Consider the following 14,758-nt stretch of genomic DNA (forward strand, 5'->3'; position numbering starts at 1 on the left):
AATAAGGATTAGGATATAAGGTAGAGACGAGGAAGTACAGGGTAGTGGAACACTCGATACAGCTGAAATGTAAATTTACACCACTGTAACCCCACTGTACTAAATACATATAAACAATTATCTACAGATACGGTCCAAAGTTAAGGTCAACATTTAAACAGTCTCTGTCAACCAAGCTGTCAATAAGCTGTCAATAAGCTGTCAACCAAGCATCTCACATAATACGCTGATTTTGATGGAATCTACCAATTCCTTAAAAATACCACGTATTGGTCAAAATTCAAGCCCCAAAAATATTGACGCTGTCTAGGTATCAGTCACGATAGATTAGGCGAGTTGCTTGGGTTCGTATGTTTTTTGTTAGGCAAAACAGCTGCGTTTTTTACGGAGTAGTAACTCGACATATACATGAGAAATCATATATTTTCATGTATGAGTATACATAGCACATGGAAGGGATATGAGAATAAGGATCTGGGATATTGGGGACACGAATCTGGGATATGAGGACAAGGATCTGGGATATGAGGACTAGAAGCTGGGATATGAGGACAAGGAACTAGGATATGAGGACAAGGACCTGGGGGTATGAGGAAGGAGGGAAGGAACGGTGCCCAACTACGTGGACCATCGGGGATCGAACGCCGACCCTGCAAGAAGTCAACACTGTACCAACCAATCCAAATAACCGGGCTAAAATGTTTAAGCATAAAACTTTATGAAGTCAGGTGTGAGGACACAGCTTCGTCAAATCAGATTTAGGCACATAGCTTCGTCCTCAGAAATAGGTACTAATAGCTTCGTTAAGTCAGATATAGGCAGACAGGCTCGTCAAGCCAGATATAGGCACAAAGCTTGGTCAAATTAGGTAGAGACTCTGAGCTTCGTCCGAGTGGCTATGCCACGGGGTGTGATATCAACATCTGGTGTGCCTAACATGTAATCAAATTGTGAAATGTGGAGATTGGGAATGGGAATGTGTAATCTGCAGTCTTACGCTAAGCAGTGTAAGTAGCCACCGTCTCTGGTAATCACAAAGAAAGGAGATTAATGGCTGCAACTTGTCCTAAATCCGGTTTTGAAATTACCGCTAATTTGCCTCTTAGGAGGAGGATCAGGTAGTGTTGCGTGCATATCTTTAAATGCAAATGTGGCAGCAAAAATACTTGAGGTGTACATACGACCTCAGTAACGATATAGTGGGGGAAAGATGGAAGATCTTTTGGGTAGTAAATCTAAGAACTTTTGAATAAGGATTAATTATCCAATGGCTGATCTCTTTACTTCCCAGTGGTCATTAGTTAGGATTATAAGCAACATTTGTCAAGTTCCTGCTTTCAATGGTCTTAGCAACATTGTTGAGCTCATGTCTTTAGTTATCCTAGCAACATTCTTGAACATATGTTTTACGTATTTTTACAACACATTCTTAGAACATAGTTTGTGATCAATATTCCATGGTTGCATATATATTCAACACATAGATAGGACCCAGATAATATCACGACACAGTTACCCATCGTTCCTCCACCATTACAAGTGGTGAACATCAACCATCACCCTCCCCCTGGTGATGCTACCACTGACGTCTTCACCAATCCCAGTGACTTCACCAATCCCCTTGATTGTATTATTATCCTGTATAACATCATCACCAATCTCCTGGATTTCACTAATTCCTCATGACTGTTCTACAACACTTGTGAGTTCATCACCAATACCAAAGACATCACCAATACCCAGGACATCACCAATACCCAGGACATCACCAATACCCTGGACATCACCAATACCCAGGACATCACCAATACCCAGGACATCACCAATACCCAGGACATCACCAATACCCAGGACATCACCAATACCCAGGACATCACCAATACCCAGGACATCACCAATACCCAGGACATCACCAATACCCAGGACATCACCAATACCCAGGACATCACCAATACCCAGGACATCACCAATACCCAGGACATCACCAATACCCAGGACATCACCAATACCCTGGACATCACCAATACCCAGGACATCACCAATACCCAGGACATCACCAATACCCAGGACATCACCAATACCCAGGACATCACCAATATCCTGGACATCACCAATACCCAGGACATCACCAATATCCTGGACATCACCAATAATTGACGCACGATTTCACTAGAAATAATGACTTCAACCTGAACCTCCCAGCTGTAGGAACAACTTTCTACCACAACAGAACTTTAAAAGCCTTCACCAACGTAGCATACACAGCCAGTCTTGTGTTGAAAATGCGTATAACTCGTACAGATTTTCCCCCCAAACGTTCATATGAACCTCGATCGAGTTACAGTTGTGTAAACCTAATACGAAGATATTTTCCAATTTGTATCAAGTTCTGTACGCGTTTATCCCTTACGCTCGGGCAGATTGGTATAGCAAAGGCCTCACTTCTTGCAGATCGGCGTTCGATTCCCGATGGTCCAAGCAGTTGGGCACCGTTCTTTTCCTTGGTCCTTGTGCATATATCCATCATATCCATTCCAAATGCTAAGTATTCGTACTGGCTTAGCGCTCTCTTCTGGTAATTACTTTATCCCTTGTGTACACTTTAGAAGTGAAGTGTCAACTCTCACACCACCACTACCACTATCAAGCACTATCACCACCACAACCGTCACCATTACAATCGTCTGTGGATGTGCAGGTGACCACTTGTGTCACCTGGGCGGGGAAGGTCGAATTTCACCTAAATGGTTAGTTATTGGACACAAGGCCTATCAACCACTGTAGGGTTATTAAAGCCACCACAATGGCTTACTGACCTACCAGCATTCAGGACAATAGTGAATGTAGTCCCATCTGAACAAGTGTTACTTGTGTAAAGGAGGAAATGTATATGTTTATCTCTCAGAATGTTCGGTAATACGTTTATTGCTTGTGATGTGTGTCTATGTATGTATTAACACGATGTACTGAACGGGGTGAGAAAAGCTTGAGCTACCTCATCCCTTTGTGTGTATTTTACCTCAATAAACTTATTTCAATTTCAATTTCAATCTGGACAACATTCACTAGTGTTGTGAATGTAGTTCAGAGCTAGAGTGCACTCTGAGTGTGTGTGCGCCGAGCAGAAGGGCTGACTGTCCAGCCCATCCTGAACAATGACCAAATGCTCGTTACTCTAGTCGCCAAACGCCACATATATGAAGGAAAAGCACTTTACACACGACTCACAACTGATGACATTCAAAGGTTTATCGACCATCGCTACAGTCTGTCCCTGTAAGCGAATCTCAACGCTGTAAATGCTTCACCCAACTACTGCAAGACAAATAAATACCATCAGAACCTACGCACTTAACCTAACCTAAACTAGACCTAACTATATAACAAATTTTAATATACAATGATTTATAATTCATATTATAATTTATACTGAACGATAAAATTGATGAAGGCGTGTTTGTGGTCTTCAGCAACTTGGACAATGACAGGCTGAGGACAGGCTGAAAACTATAAACAAGAAACATAAACAAACTTACCCTACGCTTAAGTATACACAATATACCAACATACAATAATATTTATGTTCGAGAAAGCGAAGCTTTCGGTTACACGGGTAAAACAGACCAATGTATTTTCAGTTCGGTTGCATTATGCGATTATTTCAAACAGTGATCAGACACACGTCTCTAATTTGATAATTACTATATACCATTACCTTAATTAAACAATTCCCCCCCTCCCCTCTCCCCGACGGAAAAAATGGCAGTTAATCCCATTTGTTTTAGGTCGATTTTTTAATTACACATTTACCCAGCAATACACACATTTAATATACATTTTAAAGAACATTACTGCATACTAGCTCGATGACGTTCCATACATCTTTAGAATTTACGAAGAGACTCATGCCTTTTCTTCCTTGCCTCGACCACAGTTCCCTTGTATCGACTGGACAGTTCAACAGGACCCGTGAAGAGAGTTATGCCACGAGACTCGTGTTCTCCACCGGGAATTATACAGGACTTGATATCACATAACCTCAGTGTGGGACGCCATGTCAACAGGACTTTATTGGTTTTGTGTGCTTTATACCCGGATATCATGAGGGTTGTGAGTTGACTCTTATTATCATTATATGAGGGTTGTGAGTTGACTCTTATTATTATTATATGAGGGTTGTGAGCTAACTCTTATCATTATAAGAGGGTTGTGAGTTGACTCTTATCAGCATTATAAGAGGGTTATGAGTTGACTCTTATTATTATTATATGAGGGTTGTGAGCTAACTCTTATCATTATAAGAGGGTTGTGAGTTGACTCTTATCAGCATTATAAGAGGGTTATGAGTTGACTTTTATCATTATTATATGAGGGTTATTATATTATTATATAAAATGTACAAAATGTTAAGAAAAATGAGTGAAAAAAAGTCATAGCCGGGCTTAAGAGCTGGCGCTCGACCGTGGAAGTACACTTAGGTGAGTGCAGAATTATACACATACACAGTCACGACGTCAAATCCCGTCGATTATTTTGAATAATTGTGTTGTTAGTCTCCAATGGTTTAGGCAATTACCCGGCACGATGCGCGTTGGGGAGGAGGCTGTGTGGGACACAACAGCTTGTTGGGTCGTTAGTGTAATGCTATCTGAGGTTATGGCTGGTGTGTGTGCTTGTCAGGGTGAGGTAGTTCATGGTTTTGTGTGTGGTAGTTCTTGTGTGGTCGATGGTTTAGGTGCGGTAGTTTTGTGTGGTAATCTGAGTGTCGTGGTTTCATGAATCATAACCTGAGTGGGGTGGTTAGAGAGATGTGTTATCTAGATGGTCGTTTAAATATGATGCCCTTAGTATGAAGTGATGCTTGGTGTTTGTCAGCTTGCGTGTGGGGTTTGATCTTGCAGCAGCTTCCGGGTGCACATTCAACCCCATTCAACCTTTTCACATCGTTTCTGATACTGTATGTGAATGCCATATTCTTAGGAATTATAGATATATAATTAAATAACCACATTAATGACGTCAGAAAATCGCGGTTTGATGACGTTTGAAAAATAAAACAAAATCTAATATTTAAGACAACAGTTTGATACTAAGAAATAAATATACATATAGACAAGACGTATTACTATAAAGAAATATGGAAATAATATAAAAATTATATTTCGGATAAAAGATGCACTCAATATTAGATTAATAAAATACAATAATGACAAATAATGGGGAATTGTTAATTAAGTTGAGAAATAATGAATTCTCGTAACATTGTTTTCTCCGGCAGTCCGGTAACTTAATAAGGTAATCAGGATCCCCCGCCCACCCACACCTGGTCCCCGCCCACCCACACCTGGTCCCCGCCCACCCACACCTGGTCCCCGCCCACCCACACCTGGTCTCCGCCCACCCACACCTGGTCCCCGCCCACCCACACCTGGTCCCCGCCCACCCACACCTGGTCCCCGCCCACCCACACCTGGTCCCCGCCCACCCACACCTGGTCCCCGCCCACCCACACCTGGTCCCCGCCCACCCACACCTGGTCCCCGCCCACTCCACACCTGGTCCCCGCCCATCACACACCTGGTCCCCGACCACCCCACACCTGGTCCCCGCCCACCTCACACCTGGTCCCCGCCCACTCCACACCTGGTCCCCGCCCACTCCACACCTGGTCCCCGCCCACCCCACACCTGGTCCCCGCCCACCCACACCTGGTCCCCGCCCACCCACACCTGGTCCCCGCCCACTCCACACCTGGTCCCCGCCCACCCCACACCTGGTCACCGCCCACCTCACACCTGGTCCCCGCCCACCCACACCTGGTCCCCGCCCACCCACACCTGGTCCCCGCCCACCCACACCTGGTCCCCGCCCACCCACACCTGGTCCCGCCCACCCACACCTGGTCCCCGCCCACTCCACACCTGGTCCCCGCCCACCCCACACCTGGTCACCGCCCACCTCACACCTGGTCCCCGCCCACTCCACACCTGGTCCCCGCCCACCACACACCTGGTCCCCGCCCACCCACACCTGGTCCCCGCCCACCACACACCTGGTCTCCGCCCACCCCACACCTAGTCCCCGCCCACCCCACCCCTGGTTCCCGCCCACCTCACACCTGGTCCCCCCACCCCCACCCCTGGTCCTCCCCCCACCCCCCATACCTGTCACCGGACATTTGCTCTTCAAACATAAACCTCATTAAAGTATTCAACCACTGCAAAAATACACTAATATAACATATTGATATATACCAGCTCATAACAAAATCATTTCCTTCGTCACGATAACCAACTAATAATAATTTTAGCTAAGAATCCCCTTTTAAGAACGTTAACGAGTAAAAGAAAATAGGAATTACAGAAGCTGTCGGACCAGAGGTGAGCCATATTGTGGAACGGGTATAATTATAGTAATTGCCTTTACGCTACCTCCTCTCCCACCAGCCCATTCCCTCGATTTGCCACTCCGTAAAAAATGTAACTGTTTAGTCAATCCAGAAACGTGTGAACCTAAGCAACCCGCCTCACCAATCGAGGCCGATGCATTAAAAACGTTAATATTACAATCCTTTAAATTTTTAATAATACGTCACATTCTGTGAAAAACGAGGCAAGAGGCCGGGTTGGACGCTAATCCCTCTATTGCTGCCATATGCGCCTCTATTGCTGCCATATGTGCCTCTATTGCTGCCATATGTGCCTCTATTGCTGCCTTATGTGCCTCTATTGTTGCCATATGTGCCTCTATTGCTGCCATATGTGCCTCTATCGCTGCCATATGTGCCTCTATTGCTGCCATATGTGCCTCTATTGCTGCCATATGTGCCTCTATTGCTGCCATATGTGCCTCTATCGCTGCCATATGTGCCTCTATCGCTGTCATATGTGCCTCTATCGCTGTCATATGTGCCTCTATCGCTGTCATATGTGACTCTATCGCTGTCATATGTGTCTATATCGCTGCCATATGTGCCTCTATCGCTGTCATATGTGCCTCTATCGCTGCCATATGTGCCTCTATCGCTGTCATATGTGCCTCTATCGCTGTCATATGTGCCTCTATCGCTGTCATATGTGTCTCTATCGCTGTCATATGTGTCTCTATCGCTGTCATATGTGCCTCTATCGCTGTCATATGTGCCTCTATCGCTGTCATATGTGCCTCTATCGCTGTCATATGTGCCTCTATCGCTGCCATATGTGCCTCTATCGCTGTCATATGTGCCTCTATTGCTGCCATATGTGCCTCTATTGCTGTCATATGTGCCTCTATTGCTGCCATATGTGCCTCTATTGCTGCCATATGTGCCTCTATCGCTGCCATATGTGCCTCTATCGCTGTCATATGTGCCTCTATCGCTGTCATATGTGTCTCTATCGCTGTCATATGTGCCTCTATCGCTGTCATATGTGTCTCTATCGCTGTCATATGTGTCTATATCGCTGCCATATGTGCCTCTATCGCTGTCATATGTGCCTCTATCGCTGTCATATGTGCCTCTATCGCTGTCATATGTGCCTCTATCGCTGTCATATGTGCCTCTATCGCTGTCATATGTGTCTCTATCGCTGTCATATGTGTCTCTATCGCTGTCATATGTGCCTCTATCGCTGTCATATGTGCCTCTATCGCTGCCATATGTGCCTCTATCGCTGTCATATGTGCCTCTATTGCTGCCATATGTGCCTCTATCGCTGTCATATGTGCCTCTATCGCTGTCATATGTGCCTCTATCGCTGCCATATGTGCCTCTATCGCTGTCATATGTGCCTCTATTGCTGCCATATGTGCCTCTATTGCTGTCATATGTGCCTCTATTGCTGCCATATGTGCCTCTATTGCTGCCATATGTGCCTCTATCGCTGCCATATGTGCCTCTATCGCTGTCATATGTGCCTCTATCGCTGTCATATGTGTCTCTATCGCTGTCATATGTGCCTCTATCGCTGTCATATGTGTCTCTATCGCTGTCATATGTGTCTATATCGCTGCCATATGTGCCTCTATCGCTGTCATATGTGCCTCTATCGCTGTCATATGTGCCTCTATCGCTGTCATATGTGCCTCTATCGCTGTCATATGTGCCTCTATCGCTGTCATATGTGTCTCTATCGCTGTCATATGTGTCTCTATCGCTGTCATATGTGCCTCTATCGCTGTCATATGTGCCTCTATCGCTGTCATATGTGCCTCTATCGCTGTCATATGTGCCTCTATCGCTGCCATATGTGCCTCTATCGCTGTCATATGTGCCTCTATTGCTGCCATATGTGCCTCTATTGCTGTCATATGTGCCTCTATCGCTGTCATATGTGTCTCTATCGCTGTCATATGTGTCTCTATCGCTGTCATATGTGCCTCTATCGCTGTCATATGTGCCTCTATCGCTGTCATATGTGCCTCTATCGCTGTCATATGTGCCTCTATCGCTGTCATATGTGTCTCTATCGCTGTCATATGTGTCTCTATCGCTGTCATATGTGCCTCTATCGCTGTCATATGTGCCTCTATCGCTGTCATATGTGCCTCTATCGCTGCCATATGTGCCTCTATCGCTGTCATATGTGCCTCTATTGCTGCCATATGTGCCTCTATTGCTGTCATATGTGCCTCTATCGCTGTCATATGTGTCTCTATCGCTGTCATATGTGCCTCTATCGCTGTCATATGTGTCTCTATCGCTGTCATATGTGCCTCTATCGCTGTCATATGTGCCTCTATCGCTGTCATATGTGCCTCTATCGCTGTCATATGTGTCTCTATCGCTGTCATATGTGTCTCTATCGCTGTCATATGTGCCTCTATCGCTGTCATATGTGCCTCTATCGCTGCCATATGTGCCTCTATCGCTGTCATATGTGCCTCTATCACTGTCATATGTGTCTCTATCGCTGTCATATGTGTCTCTATCGCTGTCATATGTGTCTCTATCGCTGTCATATGTGCCTCTATCGCTGTCATATGTGCCTCTATCGCTGTCATATGTGCCTCTATCGCTGTCATATGTGTCTCTATCGCTGTCATATGTGCCTCTATCGCTGTCATATGTACACACAAGTCTGAAGACATTAAATTAAGAACACTGTCTGAGTGTCGTTGCAGCTGCTGCGTGGCAAACACCAACACAGCCTCACGAGTAACGATACTCTTAAAGATTTGGGGGTTTATTACGTGTAAGTGTGTTGGGCTGTTATCATGTTATCAAGTCTTGGGCTGTTATCATGTTTAGGACTGGGTTGTTATCCAGGCGTGTGCTGTTATCTAGACTTAGGTTGTTATTCTATATAGGTAGAATAAATATATAGGTAGTAGAACAAAAGGTTTTGACAGACACTGAAGATGGAACAAATTGTATGTCGGCTAATGTCGTCCAAGACATTTCTGTCACGTTAGTAAACAGTGCTAACAGGCTTCGTTAGCTTGTTAGCACTGTGTATATGTGTGTGTGTGTGTGTGTACTCACCTAGTTGTACTCACCTAACTGTGCTTGCGGGGGTGTAGCTTTGGCTCTTTGATCCCGCCTCTCAACTGTCAATCAACTAGTGTACAGATTCCTGAGCCTTCTGGGCTCTATCATATATACATTTAAAACTGTGTATGGAGTCAGCCTCCACCACATCACTGCCTAATGCATTCCACCTGTTAACTACTCTAACTAGTGTGTACTCACCTAATTGTGCTTGCGGGGGTTGAGCTCTGGCTCTTTGGTCCCGCCTGTGTGTGTTTATATGTGTGTGTGTAAAAAGAAAGCCGTGCGTCCTCTCTAGGTAGGAGCATCAGGTGAATTACACAATAACAGGTAATTACACCAGAACCATTAATCTCGTGGCCATTATTGCACCTACCACTTATTTACCACATACGTTAGGGACGCGAGTAGTCCTGAGGGCGTCGCTTATTACACCCTAATGCGATAGCTGCAGCGTAATTGGCGGCCCAACAGCTTGTTATTTGAGGCAGACCGAAATTGGCAGTCAACATTCGTGGACGTAAAGCATGGGTTGGGGCTCGCTAGAATAAACCTTTTAAACCCTACAGTTACGAGAGTGATGGCCAGAGCGTTATTTTCCAGTTGTGTTGAAAATTTGGTCAAGGTTATGCAAAGTTTGCCAGTGGTGGCAACTGATCACATGCCATTGTATGTTAACTATCCTGCGAGATGGGAGAGTATAGTATCACACAGCTAGCTCTTGACACACACTATGTAACCCTTCATATAGTCAAGGGCAGCTGTATAAATGTCCAGGTACCATGATGGTGGTGGACCCTATACCCATCATAATGATTTTATTATTATTATTATTTACAATGCTAACCAGCACAAAGATTTTCTTTGTTAGAGATCTGTTAAACATATAGTTCAGTGATTTAAAGAATAATGAACCACAGAAGGTCATCGTAGAGGTTTTACAATCTAACTTACATACAGAAATACATGCATACACAGATTTACGACTGTCCAACATAAAAAGTGCTCGAGTTCTGGTTTTACATAGTATCATTAATGTGAGTTTACAAAGGGGAAATGCAATTCTGACCAGCTTACACATATTCCTTATACACATACACACATACTCACACACATATGAGACAATGTCAGAAAACAAAGGAAAGATTAAGACATGAATTTCCTTAAGTACTTTCGTATGAAATTTCTTTAAGTACTTTCGTATTTAATAATACAGCTTCGAAAAGTGATATATTAATACATCTTCATATATACACTTTTATTTTGAGAAATTTTGAGAATTCTTTTATATATTTAATGTATTATAGAAATTTCAACTCAAAACACGAGGAATAATCCTTTTCCTAAGACTCTAGCTTTAGTTATCATCGATTATAACGTCATTAAAGGTTTGATCTGGGTTCGAGTCCTGGCCGGGGAGAGGTGACTAATGAACCAATGTTCGCTTCTGTTCACCCAGCAGTAATTGGGGACCTGATCAGTCCGTTCTCGCCAGCGTTCCCAACGTCAAGAAACTGTGGTACTAAAGTGCTTACTTATCCTAACCTACCAGAGGACCCAAAACAGAAAACGGGACATTATGTCAATGTCGCGAGCCGCTGCTATCTTCTAGTACGACAGTTTTGGACCTTTGGTAAAGTATACGTCAAAATACGACGTGCTATTAGGAGGACGGCTTGACCTGAGAGTAAACTGATTGGCGGGTCGTGGGTAAGGCTTACCCACGAAAAAGCCTTACCTACTAAAAGTATTAGGTAAGACTTACCATGAACTATGGGAAGACCAAGCTCTCAGCCTCGGGGGAAGAGTGCTCCAGGAGTCAGGCGATGTGGTTCATGTACCCACCTGTGTTGTTCATGCACCCACCTGTGTTGTTCATGTACACACCTGTGTTGTTCATGTACCCACCTGTGTTGTTCATGTACCCACCTGTGTTGTTCATGTACACACCTGTGTTGTTCATGTACCCACCTGTGTTGTTCATGTACCCACCTGTGTTGTTCATGTACACACCTGTGTTGTTCATGTACCCACCTGTGTTGTTCATGCACCCACCTGTGTTGTTCATGCACCCACCTGTGTTGTTCATGTACCCACCTGTGTTGTTCATGCACCCACCTGTGTTGTTCATGTACACACCTGTGTTGTTCATGTACCCACCTGTGTTGGTCATGTACCCACCTGTGTTGTTCATGTACCACCTGTGTTGTTCATGTACCCACCTGTGTTGTTCATGCACCCACCTGTGTTGTTCATGTACACACCTGTGTTGTTCATGTACCCACCTGTGTTGTTCATGTACCCACCTGTGTTGTTCATGTACCACCTGTGTTGTTCATGTACACACCTGTGTTGTTCATGTACACACCTGTGTTGTTCATGTACACACCTGTGTTGGTCATGTACCCACCTGTGTTGTTCATGTACACACCTGTGTTGGTCATGTACCCACCTGTGTTGTTCATGTACCACCTGTGTTGGTCATGTACCCACCTGTGTTGTTCATGCACCCACCTGTGTTGTTCATGTACCACCTGTGTTGTTCATGTACACACCTGTGTTGTTCATGTACCCACCTGTGTTGGTCATGTACCCACCTGTGTTGTTCATGTACCCACCTGTGTGGTTCATGTACCCACCTGTGCTGTTCATGCACCCACCTGTGTTGTTCATGTACCACCTGTGTTGTTCATGCACACACCTGTGTTGTTCATGTACCCACCTGTGCTGTTCATGCACCCACCTGTGTTGTTCATGTACCACCTGTGTTGTTCATGTACCACCTGTGTTGGTCATGTACCCACCTGTGTTGTTTCATGTACCCACCTGTGTTGTTCATGTACCACCTGTGTTGTTCATGTACACACCTGTGTTGTTCATGTACCCACCTGTGTTGGTCATGTACCCACCTGTGTTGTTCATGTACCACCTGTGTTGTTCATGTACCCACCTGTGTTGTTCATGCACCCACCTGTGTTGTTCATGTACACACCTGTGTTGGTCATGCACCCACCTGTGTTGTTCATGTACCCACCTGTGTTGTTCATGTACCCACCTGTGTTGTTCATGTACCACCTGTGTTGTTCATGTACACACCTGTGTTGTTCATGCACCCACCTGTGTTGTTCATGTACCACCTGTGTTGTTCATGTACCCACCTGTGTTGGTCATGCACCCACCTGTGTTGTTCATGTACACACCTGTGTTGGTCATGCACCCACCTGTGTTGTTCATGTACACACCTGTGTTGTTCATGCACCCACCTGTGTTGTTCATGTACCACCTGTGTTGTTCATGTACCACCTGTGTTGGTCATGCACCCACCTGTGTTGTTCATGTACCATCTGTGTTGTTCATGTACCCACCTGTGTTGTTCATGCACCCACCTGTGTTGTTCATGTACACACCTGTGTTGGTCATGCACCCACCTGTGTTGTTCATGTACCCACCTGTGTTGTTCATGTACCCACCTGTGTCGTCATGTACACACCTGTGTTGTTCATGCACCCACCTGTGTTGTTCATGTACCACCTGTGTTGTTCATGTACACACCTGTGTTGTTCATGTAACCCACCTGTGCTGTGCATGCACCCACCTGTGTTGTTCATGTACCACCTGTGTTGTTCATGTACCACCTGTGTGGTTCATGTACCCACCTGTGCTGTTCATGCACCCACCTGTGTTGTTCATGTACCACCTGTGTTGTTCATGTACACACCTGTGTTGTTCATGTACACACCTGTGTGGTTCATGTACCCACCTGTGCTGTTCATGCACCCACCTGTGTTGTTCATGTACCCACCTGTGTTGTTCATGTACACACCTGTGTTGTTCATGTACCCACCTGTGCTGTTCATGCACCCACCTGTGTTGTTCATGTACCACCTGTGTTGTTCATGTACCACCTGTGTTGGTCATGCACCCACCTGTGTTGTTCATGTACCACCTGTGTTGTTCATGTACACACCTGTGTTGTTCATGTACACACCTGTGTGGTTCATGTACCCACCTGTGCTGTTCATGCACCCACCTGTGTTGTTCATGTACCCACCTGTGTTGTTCATGTACACACCTGTGTTGTTCATGTACCCACCTGTGCTGTTCATGCACCCACCTGTGTTGTTCATGTACCACCTGTGTTGTTCATGTACCACCTGTGTTGGTCATGCACCCACCTGTGTTGTTCATGTACCACCTGTGTTGTTCATGTACACACCTGTGTTGTTCATGTACACACCTGTGTGGTTCATGTACCCACCTGTGCTGTTCATGCACCCACCTGTGTTGTTCATGTACCCACCTGTGTTGTTCATGTACACACCTGTGTTGTTCATGTACCCACCTGTGCTGTTCATGCACCCACCTGCGTTGTTCATGTACCACCTGTGTTGGTCATGCACCCACCTGTGTTGGTCCATGTACCCACCTGTGTTGGTCATGTACCACCTGTGTGGTTCATGTACCCACCTGTGCTGTTCATGCACCCACCTGTGTTGGTCATGTACCACCTGTGTTGTTCATGTACCCACCTGTGCTGTTCATGCACCCACCTGTGTTGTTCATGTACCACCTGTGTTGTTCATGCACCCACCTGTGTTGGTCATGTACCACCTGTGTTGGCCATGTACCCACCTGTGTTGTTCATGTACCACCTGTGTTGTTCATGCACCCACCTGTGTTGGTCATGTACCACCTGTGTTGGTCATGCACCCACCTGTGTTGGTCATGTACCACCTGTGTTGGTCATGCACCCACCTGTGTTGTTCATGTACCACCTGTGTTGGTCATGCACCCACCTGTGTTGGTCATGTACCACCTGTGTTGTCATGCACCCACCTGTGTTGGTCATGTACCACCTGTGTTGGTCATGTACCACCTGTGTTGGTCATGCACCCACCTGTGTTGGTCATGTACCACCTGTGTTGGTCATGCACCCACCTGTGTTGGTCATGTACCACCTGTGTTGGTCATGCACCCACCTGTGTTGGTCATGTACCACCTGTGTTGGTCATGTACCACCTGTGTTGGTCATGCACCCACCTGTGTTGGTCATGTACCACCTGTGTTGGTCATGCACCCACCTGTGTTGGTCATGTACCACCTGTGTTGGTCATGTACCCACCTGTGTTGTTCATGCACCAACCTCTGGAAAGAAAAAAAGGAGACGTCATTACCATTACATGTAATAGACGTTAAAAAATTACATTACAAACAATTAAAAAAGAGAAAAAAATGACTGACATTATTTTTTCTCTATATGCCATCTCACTCCTACCTTTCTTCTAC

At 45.4% G+C, this 14,758-nt stretch overlaps 2 protein-coding genes across 2 annotated transcripts; both read right to left on the reverse strand.

The window, feature by feature from the left end:
• Positions 1–1,680: 1,680 nt before the first annotated feature.
• On the reverse strand, positions 1,681–2,524 carry LOC138350400 (keratin, type II cytoskeletal I-like). The gene is made up of 2 exons (XM_069301026.1): positions 2,411–2,524; positions 1,681–2,136 (listed from the first exon to the last, which is right to left on the reverse strand). The coding sequence occupies exons 1-2, from the start codon at positions 2,522–2,524 to the stop codon at positions 1,681–1,683; spliced, it is 570 nt and encodes a 189-aa protein (XP_069157127.1).
• A 4,191-nt stretch (positions 2,525–6,715) lies between these two features.
• On the reverse strand, positions 6,716–9,836 carry LOC123755504 (TATA-binding protein-associated factor 2N-like). Its single transcript, XM_069301028.1, has 2 exons — positions 9,811–9,836; positions 6,716–9,062 (listed from the first exon to the last, which is right to left on the reverse strand). Exons 1-2 carry the CDS (start codon positions 9,834–9,836, stop codon positions 6,716–6,718), a joined length of 2,373 nt encoding a protein of 790 aa, XP_069157129.1.
• Positions 9,837–14,758: the final 4,922 nt, after the last annotated feature.

Source organism: Procambarus clarkii, chromosome 45, assembly GCF_040958095.1.
Source record: "Procambarus clarkii isolate CNS0578487 chromosome 45, FALCON_Pclarkii_2.0, whole genome shotgun sequence".
Classification (NCBI taxonomy): domain Eukaryota; kingdom Metazoa; phylum Arthropoda; class Malacostraca; order Decapoda; family Cambaridae; genus Procambarus; species Procambarus clarkii.